The sequence below is a fragment of the Pseudopodoces humilis genome, chromosome 2 (genome assembly GCF_049639895.1).
Source record: "Pseudopodoces humilis isolate 2021_Gansu_Grassland_sample_001 chromosome 2, ASM4963989v1, whole genome shotgun sequence".
Classification (NCBI taxonomy): domain Eukaryota; kingdom Metazoa; phylum Chordata; class Aves; order Passeriformes; family Paridae; genus Pseudopodoces; species Pseudopodoces humilis.
The window spans coordinates 114,761,371-114,784,942 of record NC_142201.1 but is presented as its reverse complement, the minus strand read 5'-3'; the positions used below and the strand labels follow the sequence as shown (position 1 = coordinate 114,784,942).

General features: G+C 48.8%; 1 protein-coding gene across 33 annotated transcripts in view; it reads left to right on the top strand.

Moving 5' to 3' along the window:
- LOC148184968 (E3 ubiquitin-protein ligase FANCL-like) overlaps positions 1-13,724 on the top strand; it is a 40,529-nt gene extending 26,805 nt beyond the window's left edge. For 9 of the 33 annotated variants that reach the window (XR_015771810.1, XR_015771807.1, XR_015771808.1 and 6 more), the window contains 2 exons: positions 3,272-3,460; positions 10,888-13,724. Coding sequence is in view for 6 of the 33 variants with exons in the window: in XM_088051130.1 (XP_087907256.1) it covers positions 11,986-12,029; positions 12,485-12,542; positions 13,427-13,430 (106 nt within the window). In the remaining 27 variants the exon portion in view is untranslated. Of the gene's footprint in view, positions 1-3,258; positions 3,461-10,887 lie in introns of all 33 variants that reach the window. The other 24 variants (XR_015771824.1, XR_015771820.1, XM_088051128.1 and 21 more) reach the window with 16 other exon arrangements.
- The last annotated feature ends 9,848 nt before the right edge of the window (positions 13,725-23,572 follow it).

Here is a 23,572-nt window from a genome sequence, read left to right as displayed (position 1 = left end):
GTGTCGAGGGAAAAAAAAAACTTTCACTCTGTATCGCTTCCTTCGCGGCCGGCCAATTCCCTCGCGGGAGGATGGAAACGCGACCTTGAAGTCCGCACTCGCTTCGTGATCAGATCACGTCTCACACACTCGCCCGATCGCCCGCTCAACCAGCAGTACTTACAGCTATTTTCCTGCGTGGGTGTCCCTTGTGCGCACTAGACGTTTTACGAGCAAAGTAAGCCGCGGCTCCCGAAGGCTCCGTGCCTTCCGAGCTCTCCGATCCGGATTTATCCTTTTTATTGTGGTTTTTACCTCCGCCTAAATTTGGTTCGGATATCGGAACGAACTACGGGGGTTCTTCACTCACCAGGCCGCCAAAATCAGCGGGGGTACCCGTCCCGGGCAGCGAGATTCCCCGCAGTTTCTCCGATCCGAGTCACGGCACCAATCTGTTATAAATGCAAAGGCAGATTTGGGTTAAATAAAAACAATTTATTATAAAACAATTTCTATAAAAAAATAAACAATGAGGGAAAACCACAATAAAACAAACAGCGCAGCGCTGGGTGGACAGGGGTCTATACTCAAAGGTATAGGTGTTCCCAAATCCACGCAGGAGGGTAAACTGTCCGGGGTTTTTATAGGGATTTTTAGCCTTGAGGCCAAATTCCAGGCAGGCACCATTCATCAACAGTCCTTGATTGTCGTATGAATTGATTTCCTGGCATTGGAGAATAGAGTCGAATGGACGTCCGGACCGAGTCTCCTCATATGTAAAGAAATTCTGAGTGGCTCTTGTGGTTCAGACCATCCGGATGGGATGGCTGGATCCGGGTTGGAGCCGATGGATATTTCGGCTGGATTTTTCCTTTTGTTTACTTGATGGCTTCCCCCAACGGTAGCCCGCAAGGCGAGGTGTTCGGGTCCGGTGATGAATATCTCGTCGGTGCCTCTCCGTTTTGGCTTGATGTTTCGTGTCCTGCCTATTCTTCCCCGTTGATGGTCACCGAGCCTGTCCTTGTCAGTTTGAGGAGTTTTTTTTCCTGTCAGCTTGATGGGCCGCGTCCTGTCTATTCTTTTGTTGATGGGCGCCGGCTAGGATCGTTATCCTTTGAGTGGGAATTCGTGGCTAGATCTGGGAAGGGCTTGTGTGTCATACTGTACTTTATATTTTATATCATTATTGTTATATACATTTATTTAGATTTTTACGAATTTTTACAAGTTCATTTCTCACAGCTGTCTTTTTCTCCCAGTAGGTACCATTATTAAAGTAACCCGAAAACCATCCAGTTAGTGTGTGACAGCTCTGAATCCATGAGCCCGCCGTCCAGAGGACGTTAAACATCCATTAATTCCTCACCTTATCAACCCACAAAACAAGCTGGATAATAGCCACAGTAGCCTTAGTTATAGGACCCATATTTACGTAAGGTACAGCAAATGGGAGAGATATAGCTGTGACCACATGCCCCCCGAACCTGGGTAAGCTAAACAACATGGTTCTACCTAGCAAGGTTTCTAAATCCATCACAAAAAAGTTAGGTTATTTAAGAACTGTTATTCCTTTTATGCCCTTTTTCTCTCAGTGCCCCATGCGTGGGCGCCAAAATCTGTCTTGGTTCTAGAAGACAGGTGTCTGCTAGGGAGAGCAGGAGCTTCTTTTGGGATGAAAGAATGTAGGCCCCCCTCCCTCCAAATTATTATAATTTTGGAATCAAGGGGCTTTCAGGCAGAGATCTGGGGATAGGAATAACAGTTCTTTATTAGTATTTATAACCAGGCAAACAAACAACAATAACTACAGCATTAGCAAGAAAACAGAACCAGGGACTCCGTGGCGGCTTTTTTGGCTGAGACAGGATGGAGGAGAGGCTTTGTTTTCACAAACCCCCTTGGGTGGGCAGTCCTGGTGCTCCTGCAGGGCTCTGAGGAACAGTCAGCTGGAACAGCAGGGATGAGCAGAGATCTTGGGCTGGTGGATGAGGTGTATCAGCAGCTCCACGGCGGTGTTTGGCAGTGTCACATGTCCTGGCAGGACAGGGGGTGTGAGACCACCAACGAAGAGGGAAGAAGGAGAAGCAGCAGCAGCTCTGTCTGGGTGATGGAAAAATTCCCTTCTCTCTATCGCAGCAGCTCCACGCCCCAAAACAAAAAAGAATGTCTTTCCCCGAAGCCGAAGAAAGCCAGCCAAAAACTGTCCCCACCCTCTTTTCCTGCCCCCTTCCCCCCGCTGGGCCCGGCCACTCTTTGTCCTTTGTCAAGCACCCACTAAGTACCCACAGTTAGGTTGTCCCCGCAACTAATGGGTAAAAATTCCACGGGCAAGCCAGAACAAAAAAATGTCACCTAACCCCCAACATGGCCTTTGCTATATCATAAACCCCTATGCAGATGTTCTCCCTCAAGAAGTGGTCACATAGACCCTGTGTCCCCCATTGTGTCAATTTGTGTATTTCATCCAATACCCTGCGGGCCAACGCTTTGCTTAGGAATTTCCTCCCGTCTTGGAGTACCCACTCCCCTTGAGGTCCTTGTTTCAGTTTTAATTTTTATAAGCTTTAACTCCTTTTCACTAAATATGGGTGTATTTACTGGCGTATTCTCTTTTCCATCTATAGTGCTGGTAAGTTTTAGGAGTTGTGCGGGTTCTCTGGGGCCTTGTGCCGCCTCTTTTGCTGCCAAATCAGCAATCCGATTCCCAACCACCTCAGTCGCATTCCCCTTTTGGTGGCCCCTGATATGGACAACTGCAACCTCCCTTGGGGCCATCAGGGCATCTAGGGTGGACTTTATCAATTCCTGATGGGCTAGATCTTTTCCCTTCGAATTCAAGTATCCTCTTTCTTCCCAGATTTTGCCAAAGGTGTGGACAATTCCAAAAGCATACTTGGAATCGGTATAGATTGTCCCACACCTTTTTTCAAGTAGCTCCAATCCTCTTTTTAATGCATAAACTTCGCATAGTTGGGCTGACCACTTCGTTGGTAACTTTCCTTCTTCTAAAACTCTTATGTCTCCACCTTCAGGTATTCCTGCAATTGCATAACCAGATGTTCGTTTCCCGTCTATTACCCGTGAGGACCCATCAGTAAAAAGAGCTTCCCCACAACCCAAAGGAACCTCTCTTAGGTCTTCCCTGACTTTGGTTTGCAGACTTGAAGCATTCAGGCAATGGTGCTCTAGGCCAGGCATGGGTTTCCCCTGACAAAAATTGTGCTGGATTTAACAATTTTGTGGTTGCTAACTCAAGATTATCCAAATTCATCAATATAGTTTCATATTTTAGGATCCGGGAATCAGAAAGCCATTTGTGTGCCCCTTAGCTCAATATGCTTTTCACGTCATGCGGAGTATATACTTTGATTCTTCCTTGGAATGTTAGTTTTTGGGCTTCCTCAACCAGTAGAGTGGTGGCGGCGATTACCTGGAGACAAGTCGGCCATCCCCGAGCTACAGGATCTAAAAGTTTTGAGAGGTAAGCTATGGGCTTCTTTGAGCCCGCCCATTCTTGTGTTAATACTCTGTAGGCAATCCCCTCCTCCGCATTTACAAACAGGTGGAACTCCTTATCTAAATCTGGCAATCCTAGGACTGGTGCTGACGATAGTTGTTTCTTTAAATTTTCTAACTGGATCTCGTCCGTTTTTGTCCATTCTATCGGGTCTGGACATACCAGCTCCTCATACAGGAATTTAACACTCTGGGCATAATTTTCTAGCCATAATTTACAGTAGCCAAATAATCCTAATATTTTCCTGATATCTCTCTTTGTCTTTGGAGCTGTGATGGACACAATCCCAGAAATCCTTTCTGGACTTAGTTTTTTGTAACCGTTTCCAATTATATGCCTAAGGTAAGTTATGTGGGGTTCTACAAACTGTAATTTATTTTTAGAAACTTTTAAGCCAATTGTCGCCAAGTGATTTAGTAGATTTATGCTGGTTGCCCAAACCAACTCCTGTTCCTCTCCAGATATTAAGACATCATCCACATACTGCAAGATCTGCACATCATCCTCGGGGGTAAATGGTTCCAGCATTTTTTCTAAGGCTTGTCCAAAGAGATTTGGTGATTCACAGAATCCCTGGGGCAGGCATGTCCATCTTAGCTGTAATTTTCTGTTCCCCTCTGGGTGTTCCCATTTGAACGCAAACAAGTTACGACCCTCCTCTGCCAGGGGACAAGTCAAAAACGCATCTTTTAAGTCCATTGTTGTGAACCATACGTGTTTCTTTGGGATTTTACTTAGGAGTGTGTATGGGTTTTGCACAGTCGGATGTCGGGTGACTGTTCTTTTGTTTACTTCCCGCAGATCTTGCACCAGTCTATACTTGTTTTCATCCTTCTTGACCATGAGGATTGGAGTATTATGGGGGGACATACAATTTTCTAAGATGCCTGCCCTTAATAGGGACTCGATAATAGGCACTAACCCTTTCCTACTCTCTAATGATAGGGGATACTGTTTTACCCTTATAGGAGGTCCTTCTCAGATTTCCACCTGTATGGGGGTCATATGAATGAATCCACATTTCCCTTCTTCTGCCCATACCTCTGCGTTGATCTGTCCTAGGTCAACCTCAGTTAACCTGAGCATCTTTACCACCATTCTCCCTTTTTCTGGGATAATGCCAACTCCCAGTTGGATTTGTAAATCCCTCCCTAGTAAATTACTCTCCAAGTCTGGGAGGTAAACCAAGTCCACCCGACAACACCAGGAATTTCCTCGGATCTCCACTCCTTCAAGCACGTGGACCGTGAAGGGCCTTCCTCCTGCTCCAACAATCTCACAAGTTTTTGACCCTATTATCACTCCAGATGGGATTTCATTAATACTTGATTGGTCGGCACCAATATCAACTAGGAACTCAAAATCTTGGTAATGGGGGCCCACTTCAAAATTTACCAGGGGCTCTGTGAGGTGATACATTGGGTCCCCCAGAGTATAGAGCCCCTGACACACCTAGTCCTTGCCTTTCAGCAATCTTTCCAAGGCTTCCTGTTCCCTGGCTATTGCATCATCAAAGCTGGCCTTCCCACAATCCTTTCTGAGGTGTCCCACCTCCCCGCAATAATAGCACCTTCTATCCTCATAGGGTCTTGGTTTAGTTCGCCACAGCGATATACTGGGTTTTTCCTGTGACCTTATTACTGACGGTTTTGGGCTCTCTTTCCTTTCTACCACCCCTCCGTTTGTCCCTAATCCTTCCTGTGCTACAGCAATCATCATCTTAGCCTTATTCTTTGCCTTTTCCTCCTCTCTCTGTAGGTATACCCATAATGCCTCTTTTAACAGGTCATTAATCCCTTTTTCCTGCCATTCTTCAATTTTTTCCAATTTCCTTCTAATATCAGGCCACACCTTTGATACAAACTGTACTTTCAACAAAACCTACCCTTCCTGGCTTTCCGGATCTGTTAGAATATTGTTGGAAGCTTTTCTTTAACCTGTTCAACCAAGCAGCGGGGGTCTCATCTTTTTCCTGCATTGAGTCAAAGGCCATCTTAGTCTTACTCCCTTTTGGTACTGATTCCTTGATCCCCCAGATCATCAGGGTCTGATATTCCTCCGTGCTCCTTCTGTCCTGGGCCTGATTAGGGTTCCAGCCTGGATCATCTATTGGTAGCTTCCGATCAGCTGGGGGCCCTGCCTGATTTTCCCTGTCCCAAATCTTCATGCCCACAGTTCTAATTAGCTTGACTTGCTCTGGACTAAATAAAATTTTCAAGATAGAGGTCAGCTCTCCCCAAGTATAAATATTGGGCCCCAGGAATTGATCTACCTGTTGGGCCACCCCAACTGGATCTTCAATTAAATGATCCATTTCTTTCTTAAATCCTCTCACTTCCGAGGAGGTTAGAGGGGCGTTCATGTAACCTACCTCACCGAACACTCCTCCCATTGGTACCTCTCGCAAGGGGAATAACCGGTCTGCACAGAGGGTCCTGGACCTAGTATTACAATATGGGCCCTCATCCTGAGTCTCATCTTGAAGCTGGCTTGAGCCCTGGAGTATCTGCGACCCACTAGTACAGGCATTACTGTTAGCGGAGGTGGTTATCCCTTCCCATTGTAAAGGGGGTCTGGGGACACTCCCTGGTGAGGTTGGGTTGTGGGAAGTAAGTATTGGCTGGGTTGTGGGAAGTAAGCGGGTGACAATGTTAGTAAGCGGGTGTTCGGAGAAGACTGAGGGATTCAGGGTCTGGGGGGACATCCCGTGTGATTTCTGGACTAACGGGGTGGAGACCAATGAGCTCGGGGGACTCTGGATGGCGTGAGAGATAGATTTAGAGGTTGGGAGTTGGGATGAAAGTGGTGAAGGAGTTCGGGCTTGTCCTGAAGTAAGAGGTGGAGAAACAGGAGTCTGGGAAGATGAAGAAAGTGAGGGAGCAGGGTCTTGGGCCATGGAAGATGATGGAAGGGTAGGATTCTGTGGGGGTGGTGGTGGGAGGGGAATAGGGATCTGGGACGATGGAAAGGATGTGGGGGATTGTGGAGGTGATAGGGGGATTGGGACCTGGGAAGCCGGAGGAGAGAGAGGAATAGAGGGTTGAAGGGGTGGAAGTAGTAAGGGGGTGGAAACTTGAGAAAGAGGGGGAGAGGACAGTATGGAAACTTGCAGAGGAAGGGATTCTATTCTTGACATTGGGGCTAGAGGCTCTAGGGGAGGTACAGGGTAGGAAGTGGGAGTGGGGGGTCGAGGTGGGTCCCACCGCTCACTCCGTGGTTCCTTCTTTTCATCAGCTCCCTCATCCTTTGTTTTCTCAAATTTACAGATCTTTATAGTTTTGTTCCCTATGCTCTCGCGCCCCCAGCAATCTGCATATACTAATTGTTCCTCATCAGGTTTGGGCTGATTTCTTAGGTGTTGTTTAAGTTGTGTACACATCCACGCATCTTGAGAGCTGAACCACGGCCACTCTAGCTCCAATTTTGGCCATTCCTCCATGCAATAATGGATCATCTTGATTTTATCAAGCCCCTTGGTGACCTCATTGTCTTCCCATTTATCTAACATCTTTCTGAGGGGGCTATTGGGAGGAATTACCTTTTTGTTTCTCCTCTTTGGAGAGTTCTGTCTACCCGCACACTGTCCCATTCCTCTAACAGTGGGTTTTAGCACAAAATATATTAATGTGCCCCTACGCAAACAGAAAAATACTGACGGGCAAAACAACGGCTAACGCCCAACTTCGATCTCTGCGAACTCAACTGCAAAAAAAAAAAACTACTACCCCTTCTCAAACTGGAGCTTACAACCAAAAACAAGTCATCTTATACTAGAAGGCAAAATTGGAATCTGAAACTTGCTCCTCTCTGCCCTAAGTCCCTAAAGTCTTTGCCTAAGTCACTAAAAAGCACGAGCACAGTTGGCCTCTCTGCCGGAATCTGAGTACTACCATCAGTTAATCGCCTCAGCCCAACGCCAGAGGAAACATAAATCTTTCCGTTAACTAATATTCTGAATAACACAGAAAACATAGGAGAAAATGCCATATCAAGAGTTATTTTTAATTCTTATAACTGAACTACCTCCACCCAATGTCAGAGGCGACACGTCTAACCAATGAAAGGGGAAAACCTTCCTGTTTGAATTAACAAAATGCAGGGAGTTTGGTAAGGTACTCGCAGGGCCTCCCCTTGTTAGCCCCTTCCCTCTACCCTTATCCCCTTATGGAGTCTGGTGGGGGTCCCAACAAGCTAATCTCTTCCCCACACCCTTATCCCTCTTTACTCGAGATGCCAGGATTTGGTCCCAACGAGTTAAGCACTATACCCTTCCAACACCCTGGGTCTTGACCTAAAGGCCAGGTCCAAGTGGAAACTGTGAAGTCCTTTCTGTCCTGTACAGGCCCCTGACTTCGTTTCCTCCCTGTTGCCTTATCCCGGGATTCGGTTCCTAGGGTTCCAGATTCTCCCTCCCTCTGTCCCGGCACTTTTGAGGGGATCTTTTAGTCGTTGGGGGTCGCTTACACGCTGCCCTTCAAAACCTCCCGGGAGACAACTCCACACGTTCCTCTGGACCCTATTTGGGCCTCATTCGCTTCCCCCCATTCCCAGCCGGCCCCCTCGCCGGAGTCTGGAACCGCGGTACTGGGGGGGTCCCACTTGCTTCAGGGGTCCAGGCTGCTGGCCCCCGTCTCACACACTCACTCGTGCGCCTCCCGATCCTGCCACCGGAGGTTCTCACCCAGTCTGACTCTCCTTGGCATTGACTCCCTCTAAGGCCGTCCTACGGTCCGGGCGTCTCCAGCGATCCCACGAAGGGTCCGGGCTGGATGGCCAGTCCCTCCTGGTCCTCGTGGGCATGGCAGATCCCAGATGAGCCCCCAATTGATGTAAATTAAAGGGCCAGGAGACCTTCTGCTCCCTTTAACAAGTCTTTATTAGAGAGAATTAGGCCTAGAGGTGGAGGGGTTTGGGGTGCCTGCTGCTGCCACTGCTCCCTGTGGTCGATGTTGAGGAGGAGGACCATGCAGGCCTGTCATCACCTACTGTCAGCAGGACTGGAGCTTCTGTCCTCGCCGGAATCGTCCAGAGACTCTGTCTTAGGCTTGAAAGTCCAGGGGTGTCTTCTCTCTCAAGTGCTGCCGAGGTCATGGCGACCAGCTTGCCGGACTGAGATTGGCACACCCAGTCTCCCCAGGTCCCCGCTGCCTCCACAGTGTGGTCCTCCAGATGTTCCTCGAGAGTGGCTCGTTGTCCAGGGCTGTCTTTGCTCCCAGGTGGTAATATGATTTTAATATGCACCCATGTGCAAGTCTTTATGGGAAATACGGAAGTTCGTCCAGGGTAGCAGCAGCTAAATTACCCGATGGGTTGGAAGGGAATAGGGGGTGGGGGTACAAATGCAAGGATAAAACAAGTACGAACTTCTTAACAGTGAACCCTTTTGGGACTTACAACACCAAACCCCTTATCCAGGGACCTAAACTGGGATTGGAACAAGAACATATAATTTGAACATTGTGATTTTTATTTATAACACTTATAATACCCATGGGAAAATATTAATAACTTGAAAATAAAAAGTATTTTATTGTTGCTTAGCTTTGAGCAAAAATGAGTGAGAGTGAGTAAAATAGATGTGAGTGAATGTGAGTAAATAAATGTGTAGTTGTTAATTTAAAAGTTGATTTTGATTTGTTTGGAAGGAAGTGGACTGTATTAAGTTGTTTGTGTTGTGGTGAGGGGTTGAGGACTGGCGTGAGACTATCAGGGAGCTCTTTCTGAGCCAGATGTGCAAGTAGAATGCAGAGTGGTGCTGGTGTGCAGCATAAACCGCAGTTAAGGAGGAGTGGGGGGCACCCTGTAGTTATAGCTTTTGTTTTATTAAGTCCTAACACAATTCCCTGTGTGATTGTGTGGTAAGCGTTTGCAGCAGTAAGCTGTGTTTATGTTTAAAATTTGAGATTTCAGGAAGATCAGTAAAGTTTGGAAAAGAGCTTAAAAGGATTTCAAAAAAATGCATCCTGGGGAAAAGTGAAGAAAGAACTTAACTGAGGATCTGTTTGGAGGAGCAGAAATAGTAGCTGCAGATTTGTTTTAGTTGGTATAGGTAGCTGGCTAGCTGACTGGTCTCTCCGGCCTCTCTGCAGGGCTCATCTGCCCTGCATTGAGTGTGAGTTGTGTCTAGGGCCTTTGATGGCTTTGGGGAGGGTCCCCAAAAGGCAGTGTTAGAATTTGTAGTTGATTCTGAGGCAGAAGAATTTGTGTAGTGGAGATTCTGGAGAGATGTGGTGTAAAGAGTGGCGCGGTGAGGGTAGCAGAGAGAGAGAGGTTTGCGATCCCTTTCATTAGAGCTGTGGAAATTAGAAGGAGAGCGAGAAGTGTCTTGTTGGCTCCGGGAGCAAGCACTGGCTTGTGGGGAGAAGAGCTTTCAAATGTGATTAGAGGCGAGAATTGTGCCAGAGAGGGGGGATGTCGGGAGCATCTGGGAGCGCCGGGTTAGGAGTTGCTAGGTTTAGGGGTTGTTTAGCCGCTTTTATGTAAAGCGGTTGTAGCAGGACCCGGTCCCGGTCCATGTGAGTGGCGAACAGCGGGGCCCGGAGCGGCGGTTCCCGGTCCTCTCCCACCCGATGTGAAGGGTGCAGGGCGCGGTTCATGAGGGGCACTGCTGGAGTGGGACCCGCTGTGTCTGTGCCAGGGTCTCGAGGGGTGCGGGGTGCCGGCAGCGCTCGCCGGCCCGGCAGCGGCGCTGGGTGAGGTTTGCCAGCAGAGGAGCCCCAGACCAGAGCACTGTGGACTCCAGGCTCTGCCCCTCGGCTGTGGTGGGAGCTGAGTGTGTTTGAACATGCCAGTCCTGTGTGTGGAGGGATGGCACAGCAGGGAGAGATGGAGCACAGGCTTTGTCCCAAGGGTCTGCACGCAGGTAGCGGCCTATGAGCCCCCTGCTGCTGAATAAAGCCTGCTCGGCCCAGAGCTGTGGCAGCAGGGGTGGAGAGGAGCGAGAGACAGCCTGAGGAACTGCTGTGAATGGGAAAAAAGCCAAAACAAAAACCGAGGAACAAACCAGTAGATTATAAGACCAAAGCAAAAGTAATCTTTCTCACTAAGTTCTGAAAACCTCGTCAAGGTGTTTAATTTCTTAAAGCAAGATTTCTGTTTCTTTCTTCCTTTCTTTCTTTTACTCTTGTTGTTAGAAAAAAGAGGTTTTTGTTTTAAGGAACTGTTAGAAGAAGTTTGTGAAGCTAAACAAGTAAATATTAACCAGAGAGTAAAAAAGTAATAAATGTGACTTAAGATAAGTCAAGACTAACCTAGCCTTTCTTGTTTAGCTCAAACTCACAGAAAGAGATTGGCTCCTATGTTTACTGTTAAATTTTGTTTAATCCAAAAGTTTTAAAGAATACTGATGGAAAATTTTGATGTGATGTTTTCACTTTCCCTGTGTTGCTAAGAAATCCCTTTCAGGTACTACTGATAACTAAGGCAGCGAGGCTGCAATCTGGACCAAAGGGTGAAGTTGGATTCACACCAAAAAGATCAAAAGACCTGAGGACTGTTCTATAACACCCAAACCGAGTGATACCAAATGGACTCTTGAGCAGAGACAGGGTGGTAATGAACTGAGACAATCCAAATGATGCAAGAGATGAGCTAAGAATCACACCTAACTGAGAAGTAAGAGCAAGGCTGTATCAGTAGTTTTAAGTCCTGCCTGGACAAATTCTGAGACACCTTCGATATCCACCTTGGGGAGGAATACTCACACTCCAAACAGGAGGATCGAGGCTGTTTGGGTTGGGAGATCCTCATATATTTTTGCTTTTGCCTGTGATTTGTATAAGGAAGGGGGGAGAATCACAACTTCCATCCATGCCACATCAAATACCTTGTCTAAATCATTCCAATACAAGACGTGCTAGCTGGATTAAATATAAGTGTTTAAATTGGGGAAAAATAAGTATTGTAGTTCACAAAGTTAAGCCTCTCATTGCAGGAAGTGTGTGCCAAATCTATTAAGAATAACTTAAATAATAACTTTTGCTTTGCAGATAAGAAATTACTAGTGCCTGTTGAGTGAGAAATACCTGAGGAATGGTGGGAGACTACTGCTAAAAGGTGTCAAAAGAGATTTGCTTAGAAATTAAAAAAGAGGAAGTGACCAGGAAATAGGGGGCAAGACCAGATTGGCCACTACAACCCGCCACCAAGAATATAAAACACCTGCTGTGAGCCGCAACCTCATAGGCAGAGGGGGTGGGGGTGTAAGCCATACTGGACCCTTATTATTCCTTCTTCTGTCACTTATCCTTTTCTCTTTTGGGACGCCAGCAAAGCCATGTTACAAATGCTATCGAAAGCTTGACATGGAAAGACACCGGGCTTCCTTTCTTATTATCCACACCAATATCAATAGTCACTGCTATAACCCATCCAAGTTAGGTATTTGTATACATAAAGAGAAAAATATTAGATCACAGACCATCTAAGAACAAAGGGTATCAGATTGAAAAACAATTGCCTGAAAAGCGAAAAATTAATTTGCTTCACAGTTGCTGCCAGGGAAAAGAACCAAGATTTGGTAAGAGAACAAGTGGTAAGTAAAAAGAAAAAGCCAACACAACAACCTAGACCTGTTTTAACCTCATGTCAGGACCTGTATGCAAGGCTCAAACAGCAATTGAATAGAGAAAATTTCTTAATGAAGTGAGAAATACTCCCTGTAAAAAGTATAAAATTAGTAATAGAACTTCTACATAGTAAGTTCCAGAGAAACCAACTCTGTATTAGACCCAAAGAAATGTAAAAGAAAAGAAGTGTATATGATAATAGAACCAGATCCTCCCAATGGTACAGGGAAAAATCCTTACTCTGGAATCCCAGAAATATCCGAATTTTGGGGAAATATAAATCAACAGAAAAATGACTATTAGAAAGCACCAGATGGCTTATTTTGGATATGTGGGAAAAGGGGATACCCAAAGCTCCCTTCTCAATGGAAAGGGAGTTGTAGTCTGAGAATGATTCAACCAAGATTTTTCCTTTTGCCAGGACCAGACGGAGATCAATTGGGAGTCCTGGTTTATGAGGACCTAGAAAGAAATAAAAGGTAATAGTTTGGAGCACCTCAAAAATGGGGAGATGAGGAATGGCCCCTGAGCACATATTGGAAACATATGGGCCAGCTTCTTGGGCACAAGATGGAAGTTGAAAATATTGAACCCAAATTTATATGCTAAATCACATCATAAGATTCCAAGCAGTTGTAGAAGTAATAACAAATAAAATTGTTCAAATAATAGAATTAATATCCAGTCAGCAATGTCAAACCAGAGCTGCAATACATCAAAATAAGTTAACTTTAAACTATTTGCTAGCTGAAGAAAGAAGTGTTTGTAGAAAATTTAATACATCAGATTGTTGTTTAAAAATAGATGACAATGGAGATGCTGTTCTAGATATAGTCAAAGATATCAGAAAAATAGCACACGTACCAGCTCAAAAATGAGACCCAATGCTAAAAAGCAGTTAGTAAGATAATCTATTTGTAATAGAATAGTGGAAAAAGTTAAACTTCTTCCTTTTGTGTGTTATAGCTGGTTTAATTTTTTTGTATTCTCTGTTTTATTCAGCTAATTACCTGCGTAATCCAAAAACATGCAGATAAACAAACAGACAAACAAAAAAATGTTTATTGCTCAAGCCAAATGATTTACAAAGAATAAAAGGGAGGTTTTGTTATAGATACACATTATATTGTTGGTTTTTCACAAATATTAAAATGAATGTTATGTGCATAAGACTGGAAAATTTTGTTGTATTAATATAGTTTTCTTTATTTCTGTTATTGATGAAACTTAGAAATAGCAGTATAATACATATATGTTAGGCTATGGCATAGTATTAAAATAAAAACTGCTTTTGTTTGTATAACCCAAAAACTGAAAAAGATAGCTGGAGACGCCCCTTACATTCATAAACTATCTTATCCAGATGAAGACAGCAGTGACCAGAACTCTGGGGGAGGAATTGATTGCATTTCTGTTATCAGGGAATGTAAGTCTTGTTGGCGCCAAGAAGATTGATCTATTGGGAAAGGGGGCAAGAGAAAACTGAACAGAAGAACACCAAAGATCCTAAGAAGAATGTGTGAATATGCATGAGAATTTATGGATATGTAGTAAGATTCTGTTTTTAAGGGACAGTCCTTTGTTAGTAAGGTGTGCCCTCTTGGCTGAATGCAGAGACACCCGGCTGTATCTATATACTTTATCTCCTAATTATCTTTTTATTAAACCTTTAAATTCTATAAGAAAAATATGTGAACCTCGTTTTTCACAACACTGAGCTGTTTAGCTGGACATCTGAAGCTGCAGAAGCACTCCTGTGGAGAGAGGAGGTGGCTGAGGCCCCCAGCTACCGCTGGCACGCAGGGACCCTCCTGCACTGCAGGACCCAGAGCTGCCAAGGCTCCCCAGCACGGCTGGACCTGCTGGCACAGCTTGGCCCAGCTGGACAGCTGCCCCTCAAGGCCCCAGCGAGCAGGGGATGGCTCTGGGCAGGGTCCCTGGCCAGGAGCGGGCCCCAGAGCGCCTCTGACTTTCAAGGGCAATCTTGTCCCTGCTCTTTCTCCTGCCCACCTTGCTTTGCCTCTGCCCGCTGCTCCTGGGGCTGCTCTTGGCCAGGCAGCCTCAGTGGCAGCCAGCACTGGCTGCAGCCCCAGCAGGCTCCCCAGGACAAGGCCCAGCAATTAAGAGGCCAATGAAATCCCTGGGCAGCTGCAGAACCCTCGACAGAGTTATTTGGACAACCACTGACTACCCACAAGTGCACAGCAGTCTCACTGAGAATGTTTGCTCTCTACAATAGACTTTCAAAAGGAGCTGTTTGAGGGAAAGATGAACAAAACACTCACTGTTTTGTCCTCCAGACATACCAGATTCCAACACCGCATAAAATGAATAAATGCACCAAAAAAAGCAGGCCTGCCATTAATTCTAGCCAACAGTGTGTTCCTTGACCTCTTCTGATGCACTTCTGGGAATTGGGAACACGGGTTGTGGTGGTGGCTGCATCTGTGGGAGCAATGGGCAGTGTGAGCCCATGCTGTGCTCCACTGCTGAGCTGGCAGCACGGTGGGTATGTCCAGGATATTCCCTGTTTCCCCCAGAGCTGGGGCCTGAAGGCACCTTGCCGGCCCTTGGCACAGGCTGTGCCACCCAATAAAACCCAGAAAGCTGAGAGGAGAACCCAGGGACAGAGCGGCTGCTTGGGCAGTGGCTCCTTCCAGAGACATGGGCCAAACCCACCCCTGAGCAGCCACTGCCACCCCTGACCCTCCCTGCTCTGTGACAGCTCCCCCAGCCCAAGGGGACAGAGCCAGGCCCTGTCAGGGGCCAGTGCAGCCCCTGCCCAGTTGGGAGCCAGGGCTGGCTGTGGCCCTGGGCTCATGGCAGGGCTCCCACTTGGGGCTGCTCCTGTGTCTTGGGCCTCTGGATGCTCAGAGCCAGCTCTGGGAGCAGCTGCAGTGGGATGGACATTGGTGCACAAATCCCATTTCCCAGGGGCTGAGAATGAGCTCCAGAGGCCTGGAAGCTGAGGTACCTCCAGCTTTGGCTGCTGCCGGGCCGTGCAAGGAGAGGCCCTGTGGGAAGAGCTGCTGGCACACAGCCCCACCGAGGGCTGAGCCCAGCACAGCAATTACCTCCTGTGCCTGGGCCCGTGCCTGCAATTGCCTCCCTTCCTTCAGGAAATGCTGCCTTCCATAGAGCCTCTCTGTCCATCCCTTGAGAAAGGAAGAGGCACAGCTGGATCAGATGGAACCATTCCATAGCAGGGAAGTGGCCTCTTCAGGAGGCAGTGCTTGTCAAAGACATGGAAGAGGATCAGGAAAAGGCCCAGGCTCTCTCTTGTCCAAACCACCACCTCTCCTGATCTGCTCAGAGACCAGGAAATTTCAGGGGATCTCAAGGAGCGCATGGCCCATGGTGCAGTTTGGGCAGCCTGCCTGCTGATGCCAAATGCCTTCCTGCAGAGGCTGGGGAGAAACTGCATCCAGGCCAGGCTGGGAAACATCACTGCAGGGCTTGAAAGCAGCAGCAGGGCAGCAAGGCTGCCATGGATCCCTCCCCATGGCATGGCATGGCATGGCATGTCCAGAGAAAGCCCCCGGCTGCTGAGTCTCAGGAAAGGCTGAGGGAAATGCACCCACCATGCCCTTTGATCAGTTCCTTCTCTATTTCTTTCAGGATGTGGTGTGACTCAAGTGATTCTTTATGTCCTGAGGCTTTGTTCTTCCCTCTCGGAGGACCTTAACAAAAAACAGTTCCATTTCCCAGGAATGGATCCCAGAAAAGCAATGCTCAGCCTGTGGATGCGGCAGGGACACACCACTCACCCCTGTGATGGGAGCTGGGCTTGCGGGCAGTAATCAGCAAAGGAGCTGGGAAAGTCCTCCCTGCAGACACACCTGTAACTCAACAGCCACAGAAGCTTCTGTCACATGGTTCCTACCAGGTTGTCAATGATTATTCCTTGTTGGGACACTGAGAACATACCTGCAGGATACTCCAAGGGCTTCAAAACTTTATGCAGCCAATCTAATGGAGAAGCCATCCCGGGAAACTCATCTGGAAGGGAGCACAGATGAGAACCTTTTTCAGGGTGTGCTGGGATCGCCTTCTGCCTTAGGGAACTGGGCACTGCAAGGGGGTTGGGTAAGACCATGGGAGCCAGATGTCAGTGGACATGGAGAAAGCTGTAGAGGGGCCTGGAATGCTCTGGGCTGGCTCCTGGTCACTATCAACACTCTTTCCATGCCCTGTGCAACATCCCTGAAGAGTGGGCACTCCCCAGCAGCAGAGATGGCAGCTCAAGCCTCAGGAGGGCTCAGGCCCAGAGGCACAGCAATTACCTCCTGGGACTGTGCCTGGCATGGCCTCCCTTCCTGCAGCAGAGGCTGCCCATGAGCCACTGCTTCCTCTGGGAAATGCCACCTTCAGCACAGCCTCTCCGTCCACTTCTGCAGAAAGGGACAGCTGGATCAGATGGCAGCATTCCCCACTGGGCAAGGTGGCATCTTCAGGAGGCAATGCTTGTCTAAGACTTGGTTAAGGACCAGGATATCATATAAACTTCTGGGATTGGCCAGGGCCCTCCTTTCTCCAAACAGCTGCCATTTCTGATCTACCCAGAGACCAGAGAATTCTACAAGACCTCAGTGTGGGCATGGCCCGTGCTGCAGTTTGGGAACCCTGTAAGCTGATGCCAAATGCCTTCCTGCAGAGGCTGGGGAGAAGCTGCAGCCCGGCCAGGCTGGGAAACATCCCTGCAGGCCATGAAAGCAGCACTGGGGCAGAGAGGCTGCCATGGATCCCTTCCTGCTGTGTTGGGCACTGCATGTCCAGATGTGCAGAGAAAGTCCACGGCTGCTGAGTCTCAGGAGAAGGCTGAGGGACATGGACCCACCTTTTCCTCCCTGCAGAATTTTCTTCAGCATTTGCCTCATGGGTTTGGATGGCTCATGGGGTTTCCTAACTCCTGTAGCTTTGGTATTTCCTCTTGGAGGACCTTAGAGCAAAATAATTCCATTTCACAGGAATGGATCCCAGAAAACCAGTGTTCAGCCTGTGGGGTCAGCAGGGACACACCACTCACCCCTGCGATGGGAGTCAGGCTTGTGTGCAGTAACCAACCCAGGAGCTGGGAAAGTCCTCCCTGCAGACACACCTGTAACTCAACAGCCACAGAAGCTTCTCTCATCTCTGCTGATCTGAACAGGCAGCACTGAGTCGCAGGAGTGGTGAGGGGATAGCGCAGGGCGAGGGCACACATGTGCACGGCTCTGTCCTGGCACCTGCAGCGATGCCACCCTGGCCAAGCTTTGGGCTCTGAGCTGGCAGCTCTCCCACAGGGAAAGGCCTTTACCTACCCTCACCATCTTCCAGAGCCTCAGTCCTGGGTGTGGGTTGGGAAGCCAGATCACCTTCAGCAAGAGGCTTGGCTGCAAAGAAAGGCAGAGCAGAACAGCTCCCATGGCACTGTAGGAGATCCTCAGGCTCCCTGGGGCTGGCAAAGGAGCCACACAAGGCACAGCCCTGGGACACAGCCTTGGGCCTGACCCCTTCCCTCTCTGATCTTCTCCGTGGCTGCACAGAGCACATGGAAGGAGACACTGGCATTGCACATGGGAAGAAGACTGACAGCTAAATTCACCTTCCTCCCACTGGCATTGACCTGTGGGATCCCTCAGGGCTCTAGAAGGGAGCAGGGCAAGGTTTCCAGAACCCATCAAGCCTGAGATTATTTTAAGAGATATGGCACATGAGTGAGCTCTTGCCACCTTGTAATTGTGTGTTCTGTCAGTAAAGGGAATAGAAGAACTTGCCTCCAGCATTCTCCAAGATATTCAAAGTATCATTCAGTAGCACTTCCAAATAATTGAGGTTGTGTTCCAAATCTAGAAGGGAGCACAGATCAGAACTGTTTCCATGGTGTGCTGAGATCCCCTTCTACCTTAGGGAGTGGGCAGTGCAAGGGAGTCGCGCTAAGGCTGTGGGTGCCAGATGTCAGTGGACATGGGCACAGCTGCAGAGGGGCCTGGGGGCTCTGGGCTGGCTCCTGGTCACTCTCCACCCTCTCTGCAGGCCCTGTGCAGCATTCCTGGGAGAGGTGGCTGGAGCAGCCCAGGCCTCACTGGGGCCCTCTCTCTGCCACAGCTGAAAGAATTGTAAAAGCAATGGGGAAGAACTACAGCAGGCAGTGCCACAACTGTCCCTCAGGCCCTCCCTCCCTCCTGCCCACGTTCTGCTGGGACAGCTCTCCCATCCCATAGGGACAGAGCCAGGCTCTTTCAGGATACAGTGGAGCCTTGCCCTCCCACTCTGCCTATTCCCCACCATGGGCACTCCTTTGCAGCCGCTGCCAGATTTTGGGACCTGTCTCCCATGGAGGGACCTTAGCAGGACTGCTCAGTAGGTGAGTGCCCTGAGCCTGCTGGGGATAATTCCTCTGGGCTGTGCCGGTCTTGTCCGGGCTGTGCTCACACTGCCAAGCAGCAGAGATGGCAGCTCAAGCCTCAGCAGGGCTCAGGCCCAAGGGCACAGCAATTACCTCCTGGGACTGTGCCTGGCACAGCCTCCCTTCCTGCAGCAGAGGCTGCCCATGAGCCACTGCTTCCTCCAGGAAACGCTGCCTTCAGCACAGCCTTTTGGTCCTTCTCTGAAAAAAATGAATTGTACACCTGAATCAGATGGAAACTTTCCCCACTGGGGAGGTGGCATCTTCATAAGGCAATGCTTATCAAAGGAAATCATATAAACTTTTGGGATTGGCCAGCTCCCTCTTTTCTCCAAAAAAACACCATTTCTGGTCCACCCTGAGACTGGAAAAGTGCAGAAGATCTCAGGGTGGGCATGGCCAGTGGTGCAGTTTGGGATCCCTGTCAGCTGATGCCAGATGCCTTCCTGCAGAGGCTGGGGAGAAGCTGCAGCCAGGCCAAGCTGGGAAACAGCCCTGCAGGCCATGAAAGCAGCAGCGAGGCTGCCATGGATCCCTTCCCGCTGTGTTGGGCACTGCATGTCCAGATGCGCAGAGGAAGTCTCCAGCTGCTGAGTCTCTGGAAAGGTTGAGGGACATGGACCCACCTTTAGCTCCCTGCCTTCAGCATTTGCCTCATGGGTTTGGATGGCTCATGGGGTTTCCTAACTCCTGTAGCTTTGTTCCTCCCCCTCAGAGGACCTTGACAGCAAGTAGATCCATTTCTCAGGAATGGACCCCAGAAAAGCAATGTGGGGTCAGCAGGGACACACCACTCACCCCTGCCATGGGCGCTGGGCTTGTGTGCAGTAACCAACCCAGGAGCTGGGAGAGCCCTCCCTGCAGACACACCTGTAACTCAACAGCCACAGAAGCTTCTGTCATCGCTGCCAGCTGGACAAGCTTTAAGGTTCTGAGCTGGCAGCTTTCCCAGGGGGAAAGGCCTTGACCTACCCTCACCATCTCCCAAGGGCTGAGTCCTGGACATGGTTTGGGAAGCTGGATCGCCTTCATCAATAGGTTCAGCTGCAAGGAAAGGCAGGACAGAACAGGTCCTGGACAGTGCTCATGATTGTCCTTCAGGTTGGAGTGGCAGTGAGTGCCACCTGGCTGATTGCTGCCCTCCAAGGCACTCCCTCATCTCTGCCTTCCACCCAGGAGCAGGGGCAGGGAGAACACCTGCCTGCAGTTGCCCCACACCGTGATGAAAGAAGCTTCTTGGATGGCAGTCAGGGGAGAAAGGGCTCCCTGGAACTGCCATCAGCTCTGAACTGAGCCCCAGGCAGGGCCAGGGCTTGGCAGCGACAGCTCAGGCTCCCTGGGGCTGGCAAAGGAGCCACACAAGGCACAGTCCCGAGGCACAGCCCTGGGCCCGGCCCCTTCCCTCTCTGCTCTTCTCCATGGCTGAACAGAGCACAGGGAAGGTGACACTGGCATTGCACATGGGAAGAAGATTGACAGCTAAATGCTCCTTCCTCCCACTGACAGCAATCCTGTGGGATCACTAAGGGCTCCAGAAGAGAGCAGGGCAACTTTTCCAGAATCCATCAAGCCTGAGATTATGTTAAGAGATAATGGCACACGAGGGAGCTCTTGCTACACTGACACCCATTATTCTATCAGGAAAGGCACATTGAGAACTTGCCTCCAGCATTCTCCAAGCGTTTCAAGCCATTATCCAAGAGGGCATCCAGATAATGCAAGTTACGATCCCAATATAGAAGGGAGCACGGATCAGAACCATTCCATGGTGAGCTGGGATCCCCTTCTGTTTTAGGGAACTGGGCACTGCAAGGGGGTCAGGTAAGGCTGTGGGAGCCAGATGTCAATGGACATGGCCAAAGCTGCAGAGAGGCCTGGATAGCTCTGGGCTGGCTCTGGTCACTCTCCACCCTCTTTGCAGGCCCTGTACAACATCCGTGGAGAGGCAGCAGGACCAGCCCAGGGCCCGTGAGGCCTCTCTCCCTCCCACAGAGTAAACCCTCTCTTAAGCCCTGGGGAAAACCATCCCCAATACTTCCCAGGGAGAAGGGAGCACTGCCCGAGGAAAGGGAAGCCAGGCCGCTGGCTCACCTGCTCGCCCTGCTCGCTGTGGAGCAGCCTGGGCAGCCCTGTCATGCAGGGCCACTGCCAGGAGGAGCAGAAGGAAGAGGCGCAGAGCAAAGGCCATGGTGCCTTGCCCACTGCCAGTCCTGCAGCTCTTGCTGCCACCACTGTCCTGACACCGCTGTCCCAATGTCAGCACCGCTGCTGCCGCCGCCGCTGCTGCCACAACAGTCGTGGTCAAGGACTGACTGCTCGGTGCTTGTGGTGCTGTGCAACCACGGGGCTCTGGCACCTCTGTGACCTCAGAGCCTGCTGTCATCTCAGCCTGCTGTCACCCCACAGGCTGCTGTGACCTCATGGCCTTGGCTGTACCCCCCGAGTGTACTCCCATCTGTGCTCCAATCTGTACTGGACTGATTGTAAATCTTTGAGTTCATCAAAGGTTCAGTGCTAAACAAAACCTTGGTTTTGCCTGCTGACATTGCTGGACAGGCGCTGTCCTGGGAGATAATCTTTACGGTTGCCTCTTTTCCTGGGCATGGCACTGGAGGAGGTTCAGGCCCAGGTGATGCCACTGAAGGAAATGTGCCCTCATCCCAGGGATGCTCAACATGGACTCCCCCAGCCCCTCAGGGCCCCGCCACTGGTCACAGCAGCCCCTGCCTGGCTTCTGCCTGCCCACACCATGGTCAGCTCTGCCTGCTCCTGGACATGGAGCTCAGCCAGGGCTGGTGCTGTGTGGGCTTTGCTGATGGTACCAGCCGAACACTGGGGTGAGAGCTCCACCTCTTTATTGGAACAGAAGAGCTGTGCTGGGCCCTGCCCTGGCAGGAGGGACCCACCTTCAGTCCAGGCCACAGAGCAGGGCAGGTCCCTTCAGGGACACAGGGCCTTGCTTTGGGTGGTGGCAGCATCTGCACAGCAGCAAGCTGGTAATGCAGCTGTGCCAGGGACATCACGTATGGGCATGGAGATGTGAAATGTGTGGTGCAGGTGTCCCTGAGGGAGGTGTTTGGCCTTTCTTGTGAAGCTGCAGAGGGGAACCTGTTGAGAGAGGATATGGCTGAGGCCCCACTGCAGCTGGCACACAGGGACCCTCTTGCACACTGGGAGATTCTCACTGTGCTCAAAGTTTCCCTCTGAAGACTGAGAGGTGAATGTGGATGGGCTTAGCCACTGGTCTGCAGGCCAAACAATTGAGGTAGCAAAAGAAGAAATTGAGAAAATACAAGTTTATCCATAGCAAGGAAGAAAGCAAGGCCGTTAGCATGGAAACCAATAAAAAGGGACATAAAGGGGTATTTGCAGTTGTAATAAATGGAATTGGTTCGTGCTAACTAAATTGTAACTGTTATTAAAGTTGTTATTATTAGAAACAATCAGGAATCAGTGTTACAAAGCAGATGTACCCCTTTGCAGATGTTACATGTCAAAATTAAGGTACAGGATGTAGTTTAGAAGATAAATGGTGTCTCAAGACCAAAATGGCCTTGAGATGGACCAAAATTAGAACAAATTTAGGCATTGGGCCTAAAGATTAGTAAACATAAGGCTAATTAGTAGACTAACATAACACTAGGCTTAGTACACACACGCAAACCTGTAAGGGTATGCAAAGGACAATGAGGAAGAGGAGAAGCCTTCACCAAAAGACCACCAAAGGAAGGCTGAAGACCCCCTAACAACAAGTGAGGCATGCGCCGTGAAGAACAGTGACGTAAAGTCAGAAAAATCGGAAATAGGAGGAAACTTACAGGAAAATTAATGAATATGTAGAAGCATACAGTATATAAGTTTAGCTTGAAGTGCTTTGTTTTGAATGTGAGGCAGGGTGGGAAGCCTCTGTACCCTGGTCGGTTTTGCTTATGCTTTAATCATACTTAATTTCTAGCAGATTATATATATAAATTTTAATTTTTATTAAACTGTATTATTTTACTAAACTGTATTCATTTTTAATTAAACTGCCATTAAGCCAAGGGACCTAGTTGTCAAAATTCTAATTTAATTTATAACAATATTTTAACACAGAAGGCTGTTACAACAACATCGGTATTTAACAAACATGACACAACATGAGCTATGTTAACAAAGAAGGCACCTTACGGTGACAACATTCTACTGTTCAAACTGTAAAACATCTTTGTGTACTGATCAGGAGGTCACGATTTACTCTTTACAATCCTGATACTGAATGTCTCCTTAGGAGGTCTGGTCACAGAGAAGAATGAGCCCCTTATGGGCTGCCCCTGTTTGGACAACCTGCTCCTCACCCCGAGCCTCAGCATGTCTGACATCGCCCACCTGGGACTGACATCCCAAAACATTGAGAATATTTATCAACTTTTCTTTATCATTAAAATCTAATAAATTAATAAAAATAAAATTTTAATTTTTACAATACTATTATTCTGTATTTTTATAACCTAATTTTTATATTTATATGAAAGAATTGATACATTTTTAGCAACTAAAAACATTATCGGTCTTTGGTTCTAAGTACCACAATTCCCTTCATTAATTAATTGATCACTATTTCTCCCTCTTTATGCTAATTACACCTATTTTTAGTCCTTTGATCATATTTTTTTATAATTTTCTCAGACAGGGTAAAAGGGACCGCTTTGGGGTCCACGGGGACTTTTCTGGGGAACATTTGGGGCAGTTTTGGGTCTGGGGAGGGAATTTAGAGAGAACTTGGGGGAATGGAGGACAATTGGAGGAGCCGGGTGGGTACTTGGAGGGGCACTTAGGGATTCTGTGGGACAATTCGGGGTTCGGGGGAGCACCTGAGGGTCCAGGGGGGCACTTGGAGGTCAGGGAGGGAAATCTGGGGGCCCTTCGGGGTCCGGGCGGGCACTTGGGGGGCTGTAACAGGGCTCTCTAAGGCGCGGGGGATGATGGGAGTTGTAGGCGCCGGTATAATACGGTTTAATGGGCCGCGGAGCATCACGGGAGTTGGAGGCGCAGCTCCAATGGATTCCGGTGAGGCGCGGTGCATGACGGGAGATGAAGTCCCGGCCGGAATATCGCTCTATGTGCGCCGCGGAGCATGAT